The sequence below is a fragment of the Penicillium odoratum genome (assembly GCF_028828045.1).
Source record: "Penicillium odoratum strain IBT 22623 chromosome Unknown utg000008l_segment0_segment0, whole genome shotgun sequence".
Taxonomy (NCBI): Eukaryota; Fungi; Ascomycota; class Eurotiomycetes; order Eurotiales; family Aspergillaceae; genus Penicillium; species Penicillium odoratum.
Genome location: NW_026643150.1, coordinates 3,417,833 through 3,430,457, shown reverse-complemented (window position 1 = coordinate 3,430,457; position 12,625 = coordinate 3,417,833). Strand labels below are relative to the sequence as shown.

The window sequence follows — 12,625 nt, the reverse complement described above, 5'->3', positions numbered from 1 at the left end:
TGTAGTTAGTTAAGTAGGTTATTGCACAATAGTGGCGCCTGAATCTACAGGCAATAAATTACATAAATGCCCCTCTTTGCCATATCACGGGATCGGTGATCAACATCAGTCATTGGTTGAATCACATCACGTGGTACTCAGGCCAGACGGACTATGGGGAAAAGTGTGTCATAGAAACTCCTCGAGGCATCCACTTCTTCCAAACCATTGTCTTCCGGTCTGACGGAGCCAAGGAAAATTGATGCACGAGAAGTCAGCAGGGACCCCGCTTGACACATAGTCCTAAGAGCAAAGCCACCCAGACCTTACGTGGGTTCCGCCATTGACTAATAGATGCCATCATCATCCGGGCTAAAATTATATACCCAGTCACGTCCCAAGATTCCGGGGTAGAAAAATTCTACACCTCTGCAACACATCATGCAGCTTGCATATCCTTGCATCACCCAGATACCTTACTGATTTCGACATTTATACGCCCTTGGCACATTCCTTAACTTGCCGCCTCGAGATAAAAACCTCCACTCCACCCCTAAAAACTCGAATCCTAGACTTCAATCTCTTCTCCCAAGGTTTCGTCACATCACAAACCGCCATTATGCGACAACCAACAATGCCTATCCGCTCGCCCTTTGAGTCTTCCATTGCGAAGCCGGGCCAGGGCAACGTCGTCCTCTCTCTCCTTCCGCCGAACAACCCCACCCTCACCACCCTCACCTACAAATACCCATTAAAGCTGGTCCCACGTGCACCAGGGTTCATCCCGGAGCCTGACCCGGCTGCACTATCAGACAAGTGCCCGTCAATGCCTGTCCACCTCTACCTCCTTACATATGGCGGCGGCCTTTTACCGGGTGACCATATTGAAGTGTCGATCAAGCTTGATCCCCGCACAAGAATGGTCGTGACCACCCCGCAAGGCAGCACCAAGATCTTCAAAACTGATTCCAGCCCCAAATCAAATTTTAACGTCATCAAAGGCCACCGCAAGAAGTTGCCCGCCAACGAAAGCATTTCAGACATGAGCCAGCAATCATTAGATGTGAAGATTGGCCGCCAGGCTGCTATTTGCTACCTCCCTGACCCCTCTGTACCATACAAGGACAGCCGCTATGCCCAGGTCCAATCCTTCACCGTTGACGCCACGGCGAAGGGTGATCAGCGTAGCAGTCTTTGTGTCCTAGATTGGGTAACACAGGGCCGCACATCGCGTGGTGAGAACTGGAACTTCCGGTACTGGAAGGGCCGCAACGAAGTCTGGGCTACAGACGAGAAAACTGGCAAGACTAGACTCTTGCTACGTGACTCCGTCATCCTAGACGACGAGTCTGAAGCTATAGATGCCGATGACGACGAGGATCTGGATTCAACCAATGTGAGCGGAGTAAACAGCCATACTGTCCACGCAGAAACTCCACCGCCTCAAGCTGGTCTTGTGCCATTGAATATCATCCGAGAACGGACACGGCCGCATGGTGTTGTGGGCACGTTGATTCTATCCGGCCCCGTCTTCGACTCCGTCGGTGCCTACTTCATGCACCAATTCACATCACAGCCGCGGATCGGCAGCCGAAATTGGGCTTCTGATTCGTCGGCACCGGAACCCTCGCTGAGCACCAATGATGACGTTACTTGGACAGCTGCACGCGTGCGCGCTGGTTTCGTGTTGGTTAAGTTTGGTGCCAAGGACTTTGAAACAGCCAAGGTCTGGCTTGGCGGTTTGCTCCGTGAAGAAGGCAGTATTGCACGCGAATTCGGCGAAGAGGCACTCTTCTGTCTTTGAGCGTTCTATAACTTTTGTCCCAAGTTTCATGTGCGAAAAATATTTTACCGATGATACCCCCAGAGCCTTCCCTTGTGAGGTTCTTTACATTCTGGGCCTCATTGGTCCCCACCTTTTTGATATTCTTGTACTGCTTTTTCAGCCATGCATGCGATTGAGTCATTTGGAGGCAGTCGCCTGAGTCGAGGCACATGAGGTGCATTACCAAAATTAGGTAGCGATGGGATGAATAAATAGTATAACTGCATTGCAGTCTTCTCAATTATGGACACTCAAGTTCTTGACTGTAATTAATTCCCAAGGGAATATTTATAGAAGATGCATAGCAACGAAAGTCTATTTAACAAGAATAAGGAAAAGGTATCTTAGAAAATCACCCCAACGCCCGTAACAAAACGCAAATAGACGATAAGATCATCAATCATCTATGCCAATCCCCAGACCTACCACCACCAATCGAAGATCCTAATCTTCCAATCACCTTTAGTAGCCCCAACCAAATCATCCACATTTAAAATATCAACACCCTCCTGCACAAGAATCCGCCAGATATGATTGCGCAAACTCCACGGCCAACTAGGTAGCCCCCAGTACCGCACTTTAAGACCATGCTGGTGCGCAATCCTCACATGGGTGCGAATCAAGTCGATCTGATGTTGCGAGAAATGAAACGGCCAGGGAAAGCCAATGGCAGCTTTGAAATCCACCGAAGCGTAATAGCTATTCGTAGAATTGAACGTATTCGCTGTTATAACATCTGGCATACCGGACAAGCCTTGGCCAAGACCCGTAGCTCCCTGGGCAGATAAGGATACCTTTCCGTCCGAATTGCTGGCATCAACCAGCTTGTCTAGCGGTGCATCAAAGAATACATCCCGGTACGTGGAGTTCGCAATGGTCAGATTAAAGGGCGTGTTGCCTGTTCCCACGACGGTAATAGGTCCCGGGACGACCTCATGCCCATTGAAATGTGTGAGATATCCCCTTTCTCGTAGCGGAGCTAACTGATCCATGACAGCAGGCCATGTCGCAGCGCCATCGGTTTTGAAGTCAATAAGAAAGATCAGTGTCTGTTCAGGGTCTGTATCGAAAACGCCATGCGGGGGCTGGCTAACAAAGCGCTGGAACGGGGTAATCGGGTTCTGATTCTCGAGGAGACGAACGAGCGGGTCAACATACATTGACCGCAGGGTGCGGCGCGATGTCAAGGATGAAGTGGTGTGTCCGACGTAGAGCTCGTTATCGAAGAGCCAGACGTCTGCCTCAACGCCAATGCAGCCTGCCTGTAGTGCGGAATAGAGAGGAACGCGGCGCCAGTAGTCATTGTGAGAGTGGCAGCCGAATGGAATGATCTCGCGCGAGATATCAGTGGGCCAGCGGGTGATGTCTGCGTCGATCTGGTCGCCAGTGCGAACCCAGTTGGGAGCTACTCGGTCATATTCGTCGGGGAAGAATGAGAGAACGATACCACAGGCGAGAGAAATAAATTGGATAATGCCTCTGGAACGATGGGTTATGGTCAGCTAATTAGATGTGGCTGGTTGGTCCAGGTCCAGATCGGGGCAAATTGGATCGGACCGAATTGAAATGATGGTCCGGGAGTTGCAACATACAGCATGACGAAGAATATGAGTAGCGCACGCGAAGAGTAGTACCAGTAGAGAGAGCGACACGATCGCTTTTTGTGCTTTAAATCATCTGATAGCAAGCGTATTTCCTCCTCGTCGTCTCCGTTGTTCCGGCGCGGTGAGAATGAAGGAATCCAGTCCAGCGTCTGACGCCACCGATTGGTACGCCCCACTTCACCTTGGGGAAAAGAGCGCACTTGTATGTTCGAATTGTTCACATCATCAAAATTCGGAGAATCTGTATAGGCTTCGTAGGGAACCTCTAGCATACTGTCGGAGGATTCACGGGCTTGTCCGCCTTGGGATCGGAATGTGACCGCCATTGCCGCGGGGAGAGATGAGACCGGGAGGTTGACAAGGGGAAAATTGAAGCTTCATTGGAGTTATGTATTTAATCCTGGTGCCTGTCATTTCTTCAAACCACACATTTGAATAAACCTTAGGGTAACCAAAGCTGGAGGCGGAACTCCAATGGGTCAAACCATGATGCGGAGATCAGGCAATTGATTGGACGGAGATAGTGGGACAAATGCACCTCAGAATACAGTCAGCCAACAAGAATTCGTCTTACTAGCCACCATCAGGTACATTAGACCGACGGCTATTTAATCCAGAATATCCAGATGGTTCAAAATACATCATGTGGAAGGTATAAACTAGGAAAATATCGGCAGATCTGCTATTTGGCGCTTTATATACAACGAATGCTATGATCCCAAACACCCACGGGTTCCACATAAACACAAGAGACCCTTTCTTTTTTTGTTGCAGGAAACAGAAAGACAAAACAAGATTCAGTACACCCTACTCTTGAAGAGACTTGACGTAGGCCGCAGCCCGCGCCTTGATGTCCTCGACAATCTTCTCGTTTCCATTTGCAGAAGCCAGCGTTTCCTCGTAAGCAAGCCACTTCTTGAACAGGAACTTGGCCTGCTTAGGCTTGAGCTTCTTGCTCGCGTCCACGCTAATGACACCCTTCTTGTTTTGGAGGCCAAGCACGCGCTCGAACAGACGACGGACTTGCTCCGCATCACCAGCACTGATTTCCAGATCCAATAGTACGTTCCACAGGTCAATGCGCTTAGGGAACGACGACAGAAGACCCTCGAATACGGTACGGCCGCGCTCCGAATCACCATTGGGTGACCGGAATTCCAGCTGCGCAAATTTGGAGGTGGTTTCCACGTGTGTGTGCGCGGGGAGCGACTGCAGAGCACGTCCGAGAAGACCGCGGCCACGATCGGGGGCGTTCAGGGTATCGAAGAGGAAGGTGGCGTAGTTGAGGAAGAACTTGGGAGACTGGTTCGAAATCTTCTTCTTCATGGCGGTTCGGAAAAGGTCGTCCGCTTTCTGTAGGGAATGATTAGTGCCAAGCTATAGATTTTTATTAGGGAATGGGAAACATACCTCGTTCTTTCCGGACTGAATGTAGATGCTGATCATGCGCTCGTAGATCTCTTGGGGGTCGTTGAACTGGCATGCACGCTTGAACACCTCCTCGAGGCTATCGTCGTCACCATATGTGTTTTCCATGTTCAACAAAGCCACCCAGATGTTCAGCTTCTCAGAATCCTGACCCATAGTGATGGTGCGGAGCGCACGTTCGGCAATAGTGCGAGCCTTTTCAACCTCACCCAGCTCCAGCTGGAATGCCATGTACTGCAGCCACAGAAGCGAAGAGTCGGACTCACCAAGGAGAAGACGCTCGTAGTCAGCAACGGACTGTGGGCCGTTGGCATCCAAGTCGCCGGTGCGGTCAATCTGGATCTCAGCCTTGCGGTTCTTCTTCTTCTTCTTCTTAGAGCCTTCATCGTCGCTGTCGGTGTTTGCGGCCTCGGTTGCGTCCTGGGCGTTGCCGCTCCAGTCGAAACCAGAAGTACCAAGCCCGCCAACCTTGGAGGGCTTGGTACCGGACATGGCGACATCCTCATCACTGTCAATCTCATCATCCTCATCCTCATCATCATCCTCCTCGCTATCATCTTCCACATCAACACCTCCCATGGAGACATCATCATCATCGCTGGCATCTTCAAGCTCGACACCGCCAGCATCGTCACTCATATCCTCGTCTTCACTCTCCTCATCCTGGAAGTGGGAGGCCTTGAGAGAGAAGGAGACCTTTCCTTGCTCGCTATCGATCTTGATAACCTTGGCCTTGACAACATCGCCTGCATCATACAGTTTGCGAGCATCTTCCACACGCTTGTCGGCCATTTCACTACGGTGACAGAGACCACTGACGTTCTTAGATCCATCGACAACAACGAAAGCACCGAACTCCTCAACCTTGCGGACCTTGCCAGTGACAATCTGGCCAACCTTGAGGTCTTGCAGGGTGATCAAAGCCTTGAAGTTGGGGTCCAAGACAGACTCCTTCAAGCTGATCTGCAGTTTACCTTGCTCGGCATCTGCCACGATAACACGGCCCTTAACAAGCTGGTCCATCTGGAAGGCATCCTTCCATTCCTTGAGGTAAGAATCGGAGAGATCAGAGACACGAACGTAGGCAGTGACATCATGACCAACAGCCACAAAGAGGCCAGAGTCAGCAACGCGCTTGACAAAACCGCGAACGATATCGTTGGGCTTGAGGTCCTTGATAGAAGAGATTTCACGATCCTGAACGGGGAGAGAAGAGCTCATGACCTTAGAGGGACGAAGAGACAGGTAGATCTTCTTGTGTACCTTGTCGACAGCAACAACACATGCCCGCAGAACCTCGTTCTTTTGGTGCGCGGTGGGATTGGCCTTGGAGTAATCATCGGCCAGGTCCAGCATATCCACGGCACCAACAAGCGCATTATTGAGCTGCATGATCACCTGCTTCTCAGTCACCTTGGTAACACGACCAGGCAAGATCATGCCGACCGAGATGTCGTTGAAGGAAAGCTTATCAATGCCCTGCTTAGCAGAAAGATCCAAATGACCCTTGTCGGCGTTGACAGCCGTGACTTGGACCTTCAGTGCGGATCCAATGGGGAAGTTCTTCTCAACATCTGTCAGAAGAGACAAGTCGTCAGATGCATCCATGAAACGGAGTCTGCCGCGAACATTGGGGGACAGGTTGATCCAGAGGCTGTCTTCGGCAACGTTGTTGACAAAGCCCATCCAGGATGATCCGACCTTGACATTCTCCATGTTCAATGGCTCGGGGTTGGCAGCCTTGAGGAAGCTTGGCTTAAGAGAGAGCTCGAAAACCGGGTACTTGCCGCTGCGGTGGGAGATAGGAAGGAACTTGTGGTTGCGAGCATCGTGGACACCCAGGATTCTGGCAGAGAGATCCTGCTTGGCCTTGAAGAATCGGAGGGGTTGCTTGCGATCCTTAAGATCCTCCCACTTGTCGTAAACCTCAGACACGTCAATACGGCCCTGGATGTGATCTGCAAGCTGGACATTGAGCTGGGTATGCTTGATGGAGACAACCTTGCACTTAACAAGCCTGCCAAAGGTGAGGTCAGAAATGGTCTTGATAGTCTCATCGACTGGGTTCACCAGGGCGATTTCTGGCTGGTTGAGAGTCTTGGTCTTCTTCATATTCTCTGTGGTCTCGGCAGACTTTTGGCTCAAAATGAAGCGCTGGACGTCACTTTCAACAGAGTGAACTGTCACAGTGATGGTCTGGCCCTTGGAAACACCGAATTCCACCTGAGAAAGGTTGGCATCTTCGATCAAACGCTTGGGGACAAGACCGGTCAGGCCACCCAGGAATTCGACGAACAACCCAGCAGGAGTGATGTTACGGACAAAACCGGTAACGGCTGTGCGCTCCTTAAGGTCAGTGAATTTACTGGGCATAGACTTTTGCTTGGAGGCCTTCTTCAGGCTGGCTCTGGCAGTGACTCGAATAAGGCGATGAGCGCGCTTAATATCGAGAACCATAAGATCGTTCAGCTTCTGGCCGACACGAATCTTCGACAAAGTAGAGCTCTGCTTAGACGGAGAGCCATCAATAATGTGCTGCACGTCCAGACGAGCCACAAGTCCTGATTCGTCAAGCTTGAGGAGAAGATCATCGTTGGTCTTCTCGAAAACAGTTCCAGCGACGAGCAGACCAGGGTGAATATCTTCAAAGGCCTTGCGGTACTTATCAGTAAAAGTAGACGGGTCCTTGCAAGAGACTGCAAGTCTACCCTGGGATGCATCCACACTAAGAGCGTGGACATTGACAACCTGACCCAGCTTGAAATGCTGAGTGGGGTCCTTGATGTAGGCCTCACTCATTTCAGAGACAGGAAGGAAACCACGGATTGTGCCATAGAACTGAACAACGGCACCGTGGGCCTGGATGTTGACAATGGTTCCGGGAGACTGAGCACCAGCCAGGATATCCTTGTAATCTTTCCAAATGGCGGATTCACTGTTCAACAAACTCTTCTTCAGTGTCAATCGAATTTGACGCTTCTCCAGGTTGACGGACAAGATTCTCGCAGAGATCTTCATGCCCTCCCTAAACTTCTTCTCTGGGTGCTGGAGTTGAGAGTCCGCAAAGTGCATGGACGGAACAAGACCAGAAATACCATCTGCAAGGCCAACAATCAAACCATCCATACCGGTAGGTCCGATCAAGATCTTGTCAACCTTTCCTTTAACAATGGCACCGACGGTGACATCCTCGAGGCGGAGGAAGGGTTGCTCAATGACGGTCTTCTCAAAAGAGAGGAGGTAAAGATTGTCCACAGTATTGTAACCGACAATTCGGGCTTCGTGAGTGGCACCGACCTGGAATGCACCTTCGTCATTCGAGATTGACTCGACTTTTCCATCTGAGAGTCTTGAGATGTGGACGAATCCAATGTGCTTGGTTTCGCCAATCTGGACGTACACACCCATACCGGGATCGACCTTGATAACCTTGGCCTCGGGGACAATTGCGGAGATAGCAGGTGCGTCGGGAGACGAACCAGGACCGTAGGACTCGGAGGAGAGTTTGAGAACATGGTCTAGGATAGAAAAGCCAACCTTGAAAGGTTCAGCAGACGGGAAAGTTGAGATAATGCGACCCTTGATCTTGGCTCCCATCTTGTACTTCCGCACCAGGTCAACCTTTCCATCATTGGCGCCGGATTGAACCAGGTCAACAGTTGCATCAAGCATGCCCATGATCTTTCCCATGAGGCCATTCTCAGTGACCTCAGTAAGAAGAATCTCAGCAGCGACACCGGGGAGGAAGGTGCCGATTGTGGGGGCTGCACTGAGGAAGTGGGACTTCTTGATAGAAGCGGCGGACTGAAGGTTGGTAGAAAGCTTGATAACGTTGCCGCTGGAGTTCTTGCCAGTGACCATACACAGGTAGACTGATCCTTCCTTAATACTGTGGTAATCAACGCGAGGGTCGACTTCCTTTGAGGACATGAAACCCTTCAGGTCTGCGCCCTCAATGCCAAGGTCCATTACCAGACCGTGGTCTTCCACACTGACAACAGAGGCCTGAACAGCCGACTCAACCACCAAGTCAGATGTGGAGAGGCCGGTGTTGGCTTGTCTGGGATCAATTGAAAGCTCGATACGCTTCTTGCTGCGAACGCCAGCCTCGGTAGCCTCGGTGCCGGTGGAAACGACATAGGTACGGAGATACTGGCCGATGTAGAAGTAGTCTTTGAGGTCGATAGAGTCTTCATCTGAGCTGTCCTCGTCATCGCTTCCCTCGTCATTGAGCAGCTTCTCAATCTTATCATCGAGAACCTTCGAGACGGAGGTGAGAGGAACGAAGCCAACAAGGTTGTTCGGTAGAGAAACTGAAATTTCGTGGGCGTTGATGCTTGTTATTTGACCGAGGATCATGGATCCAGCCACAACGTGCTGTAAAAGTTAGTTATACAACCCAGGCTAATTTGTAAGGATAGGACCTGAATACCTTAAAGCTGAGGGACTCAATGCGAACACCCTTCTCCGACTTTTCCGTATCATCAGACTTCTTGCCCTTGGTCTTCTTCTTGCGCGACTTCTTGGCGGGGGTTGTGGTTTCTCCGTCTTCCATCTCATCGTCTTCATCCTCATCGTCGTTTTCGTCGTCCAATTGGCGGGTGGGTTTCTTGGGTCCCTTAGATCCCTTTTGCTCGAATAAGACATCCTTGGTAGCTTGGATCTGAATTTGTTTGCGCTCCAATGGGGTCAAAACACTAGCACCACCACGAGGGAAAGAAGGCTCATCATCACGGAGGACAGAGAGCTCCGAAGCCTTCGGGGCGGTATCCTTGGGCTTCTGATCTTTGTACTCCTCTGCACCAACCTTGGCGCGTTTCTGAGGTTGACGGGTAGCTGTTTCTTCGGGGGCGTTCCCCTTGCGCTTTATCGGCGCCATTGTTGTGAGGCAAGACCGAATTGTAAACGGTTGAGGAATCTCGCTGTATCGCAAAGGAAAAAAAATCGAAAAATCCGATTCTGCGCGGCAGAATTATTAGCGGTGAGCGGGAGTGGGGACCGCCTTTTTTACAAGACAAAGACCGGAACTCGAACTATGTAAATACAGTAAATAGTAAATAATGTACATATTTACCCTCGATTTTAGCATAGATGATCAAGACAATGTTTTCAAAGCCGGATTTGATTATTGATTCTCATTGACTTTTAATTGTTTAGGTGCATATATCGTTCTATATTCACATGTCAAGTTGGAACAGCGTATTGCGTATAGTTTCATAAAGCGTGTGGTACAGAAAGAATGGGAATAAAAGTTTTCTTTCAGATGACTTTGATGTAAAGAACCCAATAATCAAAAGCGTAACATTTTTGTCAAATCCGCCTAAATAGGTATAATGACGATGCTCCAGGTGTCAAAATTCGCGCTCCGCGTCACGTCCAGTGCGCGCAACACGACCCGCTTCCATCTTACCCCCTTGGGCCGAATCTTTTCACCACCCAAATGCCTCCCGCCTCTTCAATTCTACTTTCTACCGCCCATGCACACAATGGTTCGGGTTTCTGGTCTTCCTGAAGTACCTCAATCGGAACCTATTTTACCTACTTCGCATCGAGAATATTACTACCCTCAAATTCCATCCTCCCCACCTTCTGTCGCATCCGATCTAGGCAGTGGACGAAAACTTCGAAAGCCGCCCACTGTCACACCGCGGTCTTTTAGACGCTTCTTCACCCCACGATCTCTGCTAAACAGTGGAAGTAATGCAAGTGTAAAGACAAGTCGCCAGGCCCTGCGGGTGTTGAATTCGCCGGCCGTCAACCGCCTCGGTCCCGCTTTTACTCGATCGTCCGATGGCCGTCCTAGAAGCCCGTTTGATGGATTACCAGAAGAGACATTCCGCACACCAAGCCGGAAGCGAAAACACTCTTTTTCGTCGGTTGCTTCCCCGCTGCAATCGTCCCCATTGAAAAAAGTCCGTGTGCGATCTCCAGGCAACGAAGCCGAACAGAGGACAACAATCCGTGATATTGATGTGACCCGGGGACGCTATGATGAACCTACTTCACCAAGCCCGCCGAAACGCCGACCTGTCTCGCCGGTCACCCGCTCGCGAGCCTTACAGACATCTGGATCTTTGTTCATGCGATCACTGCGGGGGGGTCGCGCCAATCGACTCACTATCCGTTCAACAGCTGGCGCAGGTTTGTTTCCCGCAGATATCATCCAATGAACTTCAGCTTATATTATTGACAGGATGGCAAGATCTCACGTCGGACTTCCATACACGACCAGAAGACCGCTACTCATGTGCTAGTTATGCCAATGAGGGACAGTTGGCACTTCCATTTTGCAATGCTGCCTGTAATAGTAAGCATCTTACCCCTTCTTTAGATGGCTCAAGTAATTTCTAACCTTTGACAAGCAAACTCACTGGTAGCTGTGGGTGATGAAGAGGGTGGTATTCGATTGCTTGATTCGTCTAAAGACGATGAGCGAGGATTCTCTAGTGCATATCTTGGATTTCGTCCTCATATGAACTCGATTATGGACATGGAGTTCTCATCCGATGACATGTTGCTAGCTACAGCCTCTGGAGACCAAACATCTTTAATTATCGACATGACGACACAACGGCCAATTCACTGCCTGTCCAACCACGTGTCGTCGGTAAAGCGAGTCCAATTCCAGCCCGGCGCCAACAATAAAGTCCTCGCCACATGCAGCCGCGATGGCAACGTCAACATCTGGGATCTTCGCTGCAAAGGGGTTGAACGTCCTGCACTACAGGTTCGATGCTCTCTGGAATCGGAAGCCGAAAGCCCATCCGCACCAGCTCGCCCCAAGATGACCTATCCTCAGGTTCTGAATACTATTCATGGTGCGCATGCGTATACCACACCCCAAAAGCCAGCCATGGACAAGATCGAGCCGCCTTCCTTCGGCCGTTCAGATATTACCGTCACCTCTTTGGCCTTTCTTCCCCTTGGTCAAGAAAATCTTTTCGTCACCGCATCCGAGGCAAGCGCGAGTGTTCGCCTTTGGGACTTGCGAACTGCTCACAATAACCGCCGTGGTCGACCTGTTCTCCCATTATCCACGACCCGGGAGCCTGATAGCCATGTCAAGTACCGCCGCTTTGGCCTTACTTCAATGGCATTCGGAGGCGACGGTGCAAGGCTATACACACTCTGTCGAGATGGCACTGTTTACGCATACTCGACTTCCCACCTGGTGCTTGGACACGCACCGGAGCTTTCTCTCAATAATGACCGTCCCCGACGCTCTGGCGGCTCCGACAAAGAAGGCCTTGGACCTTTGTATGGATTCCGTCACCCTCGTCTCCAGGTTTCTTCGTTCTACGTCAAACTCGCAGTGCGCAAAGCGGTCAATGACCGCCAAGAAATGCTGGCAGTAGGTAGCAGTGATCATTGCCCACTACTCTTCCCCACCGATGAACGATTCCTCCAGCCCCCCGTCAAGACCTACCCCGAGGATGATCTTCCTCGCGGTACATCTCTGTTCACCACCCGATCGGGACTTCGACGTACCAACTCCGGACTTGGTTTATCTGGGCGCCTAGAGGATACCATTCCTATCCACCAATCTGGCACTCCTCTTGTCGAAGGCCATCAGAAAGAAGTTACTGGAGTGTCATGGACTGTTGATGGTGAGCTCATTACCGTCAGCGACGATTACAGTGCTCGATGCTGGCGTGAAGGTCCCGAAGCTCGCGAACTTCGCAACAATGGGGATACCGAGGGTCGACGGTGGCAATGCGGCTGGGCTTCTACGACAGACTCATATGATGACGAAGATGAATGATTTCTGTGCAGGGCTTCTTTCGACATT

The 12,625-nt window shown here is 50.7% G+C and overlaps 3 protein-coding genes across 3 annotated transcripts; 2 read left to right on the top strand and 1 right to left on the bottom strand.

Annotated features, from left to right (window-relative positions):
* Positions 1–598: 598 nt before the first annotated feature.
* Positions 599–1,783, top strand: N7520_011515 (urease accessory protein UreD; the record flags this gene model as incomplete). Its single annotated transcript, XM_057145448.1, has 1 exon — positions 599–1,783. The coding sequence occupies one exon, from the start codon at positions 599–601 to the stop codon at positions 1,781–1,783; it is 1,185 nt and encodes a 394-aa protein (XP_056991202.1).
* A 443-nt stretch (positions 1,784–2,226) lies between these two features.
* Positions 2,227–9,715, bottom strand: N7520_011514 (putative rRNA biogenesis protein RRP5; the record flags this gene model as incomplete). The annotated part of the gene is made up of 4 exons (XM_057145447.1): positions 2,227–3,283; positions 4,220–4,761; positions 4,819–9,213; positions 9,269–9,715. 4 exons carry the CDS (start codon positions 9,713–9,715, stop codon positions 2,227–2,229), a joined length of 6,441 nt encoding a protein of 2,146 aa, XP_056991201.1.
* A 607-nt stretch (positions 9,716–10,322) lies between these two features.
* On the top strand, positions 10,323–12,598 carry N7520_011513 (WD40 repeat domain-containing protein; the record flags this gene model as incomplete). The annotated part of the gene is made up of 3 exons (XM_057145446.1): positions 10,323–10,977; positions 11,030–11,143; positions 11,199–12,598. The coding sequence occupies 3 exons, from the start codon at positions 10,323–10,325 to the stop codon at positions 12,596–12,598; spliced, it is 2,169 nt and encodes a 722-aa protein (XP_056991200.1).
* Between the last annotated feature and the right edge of the window lie 27 nt (positions 12,599–12,625).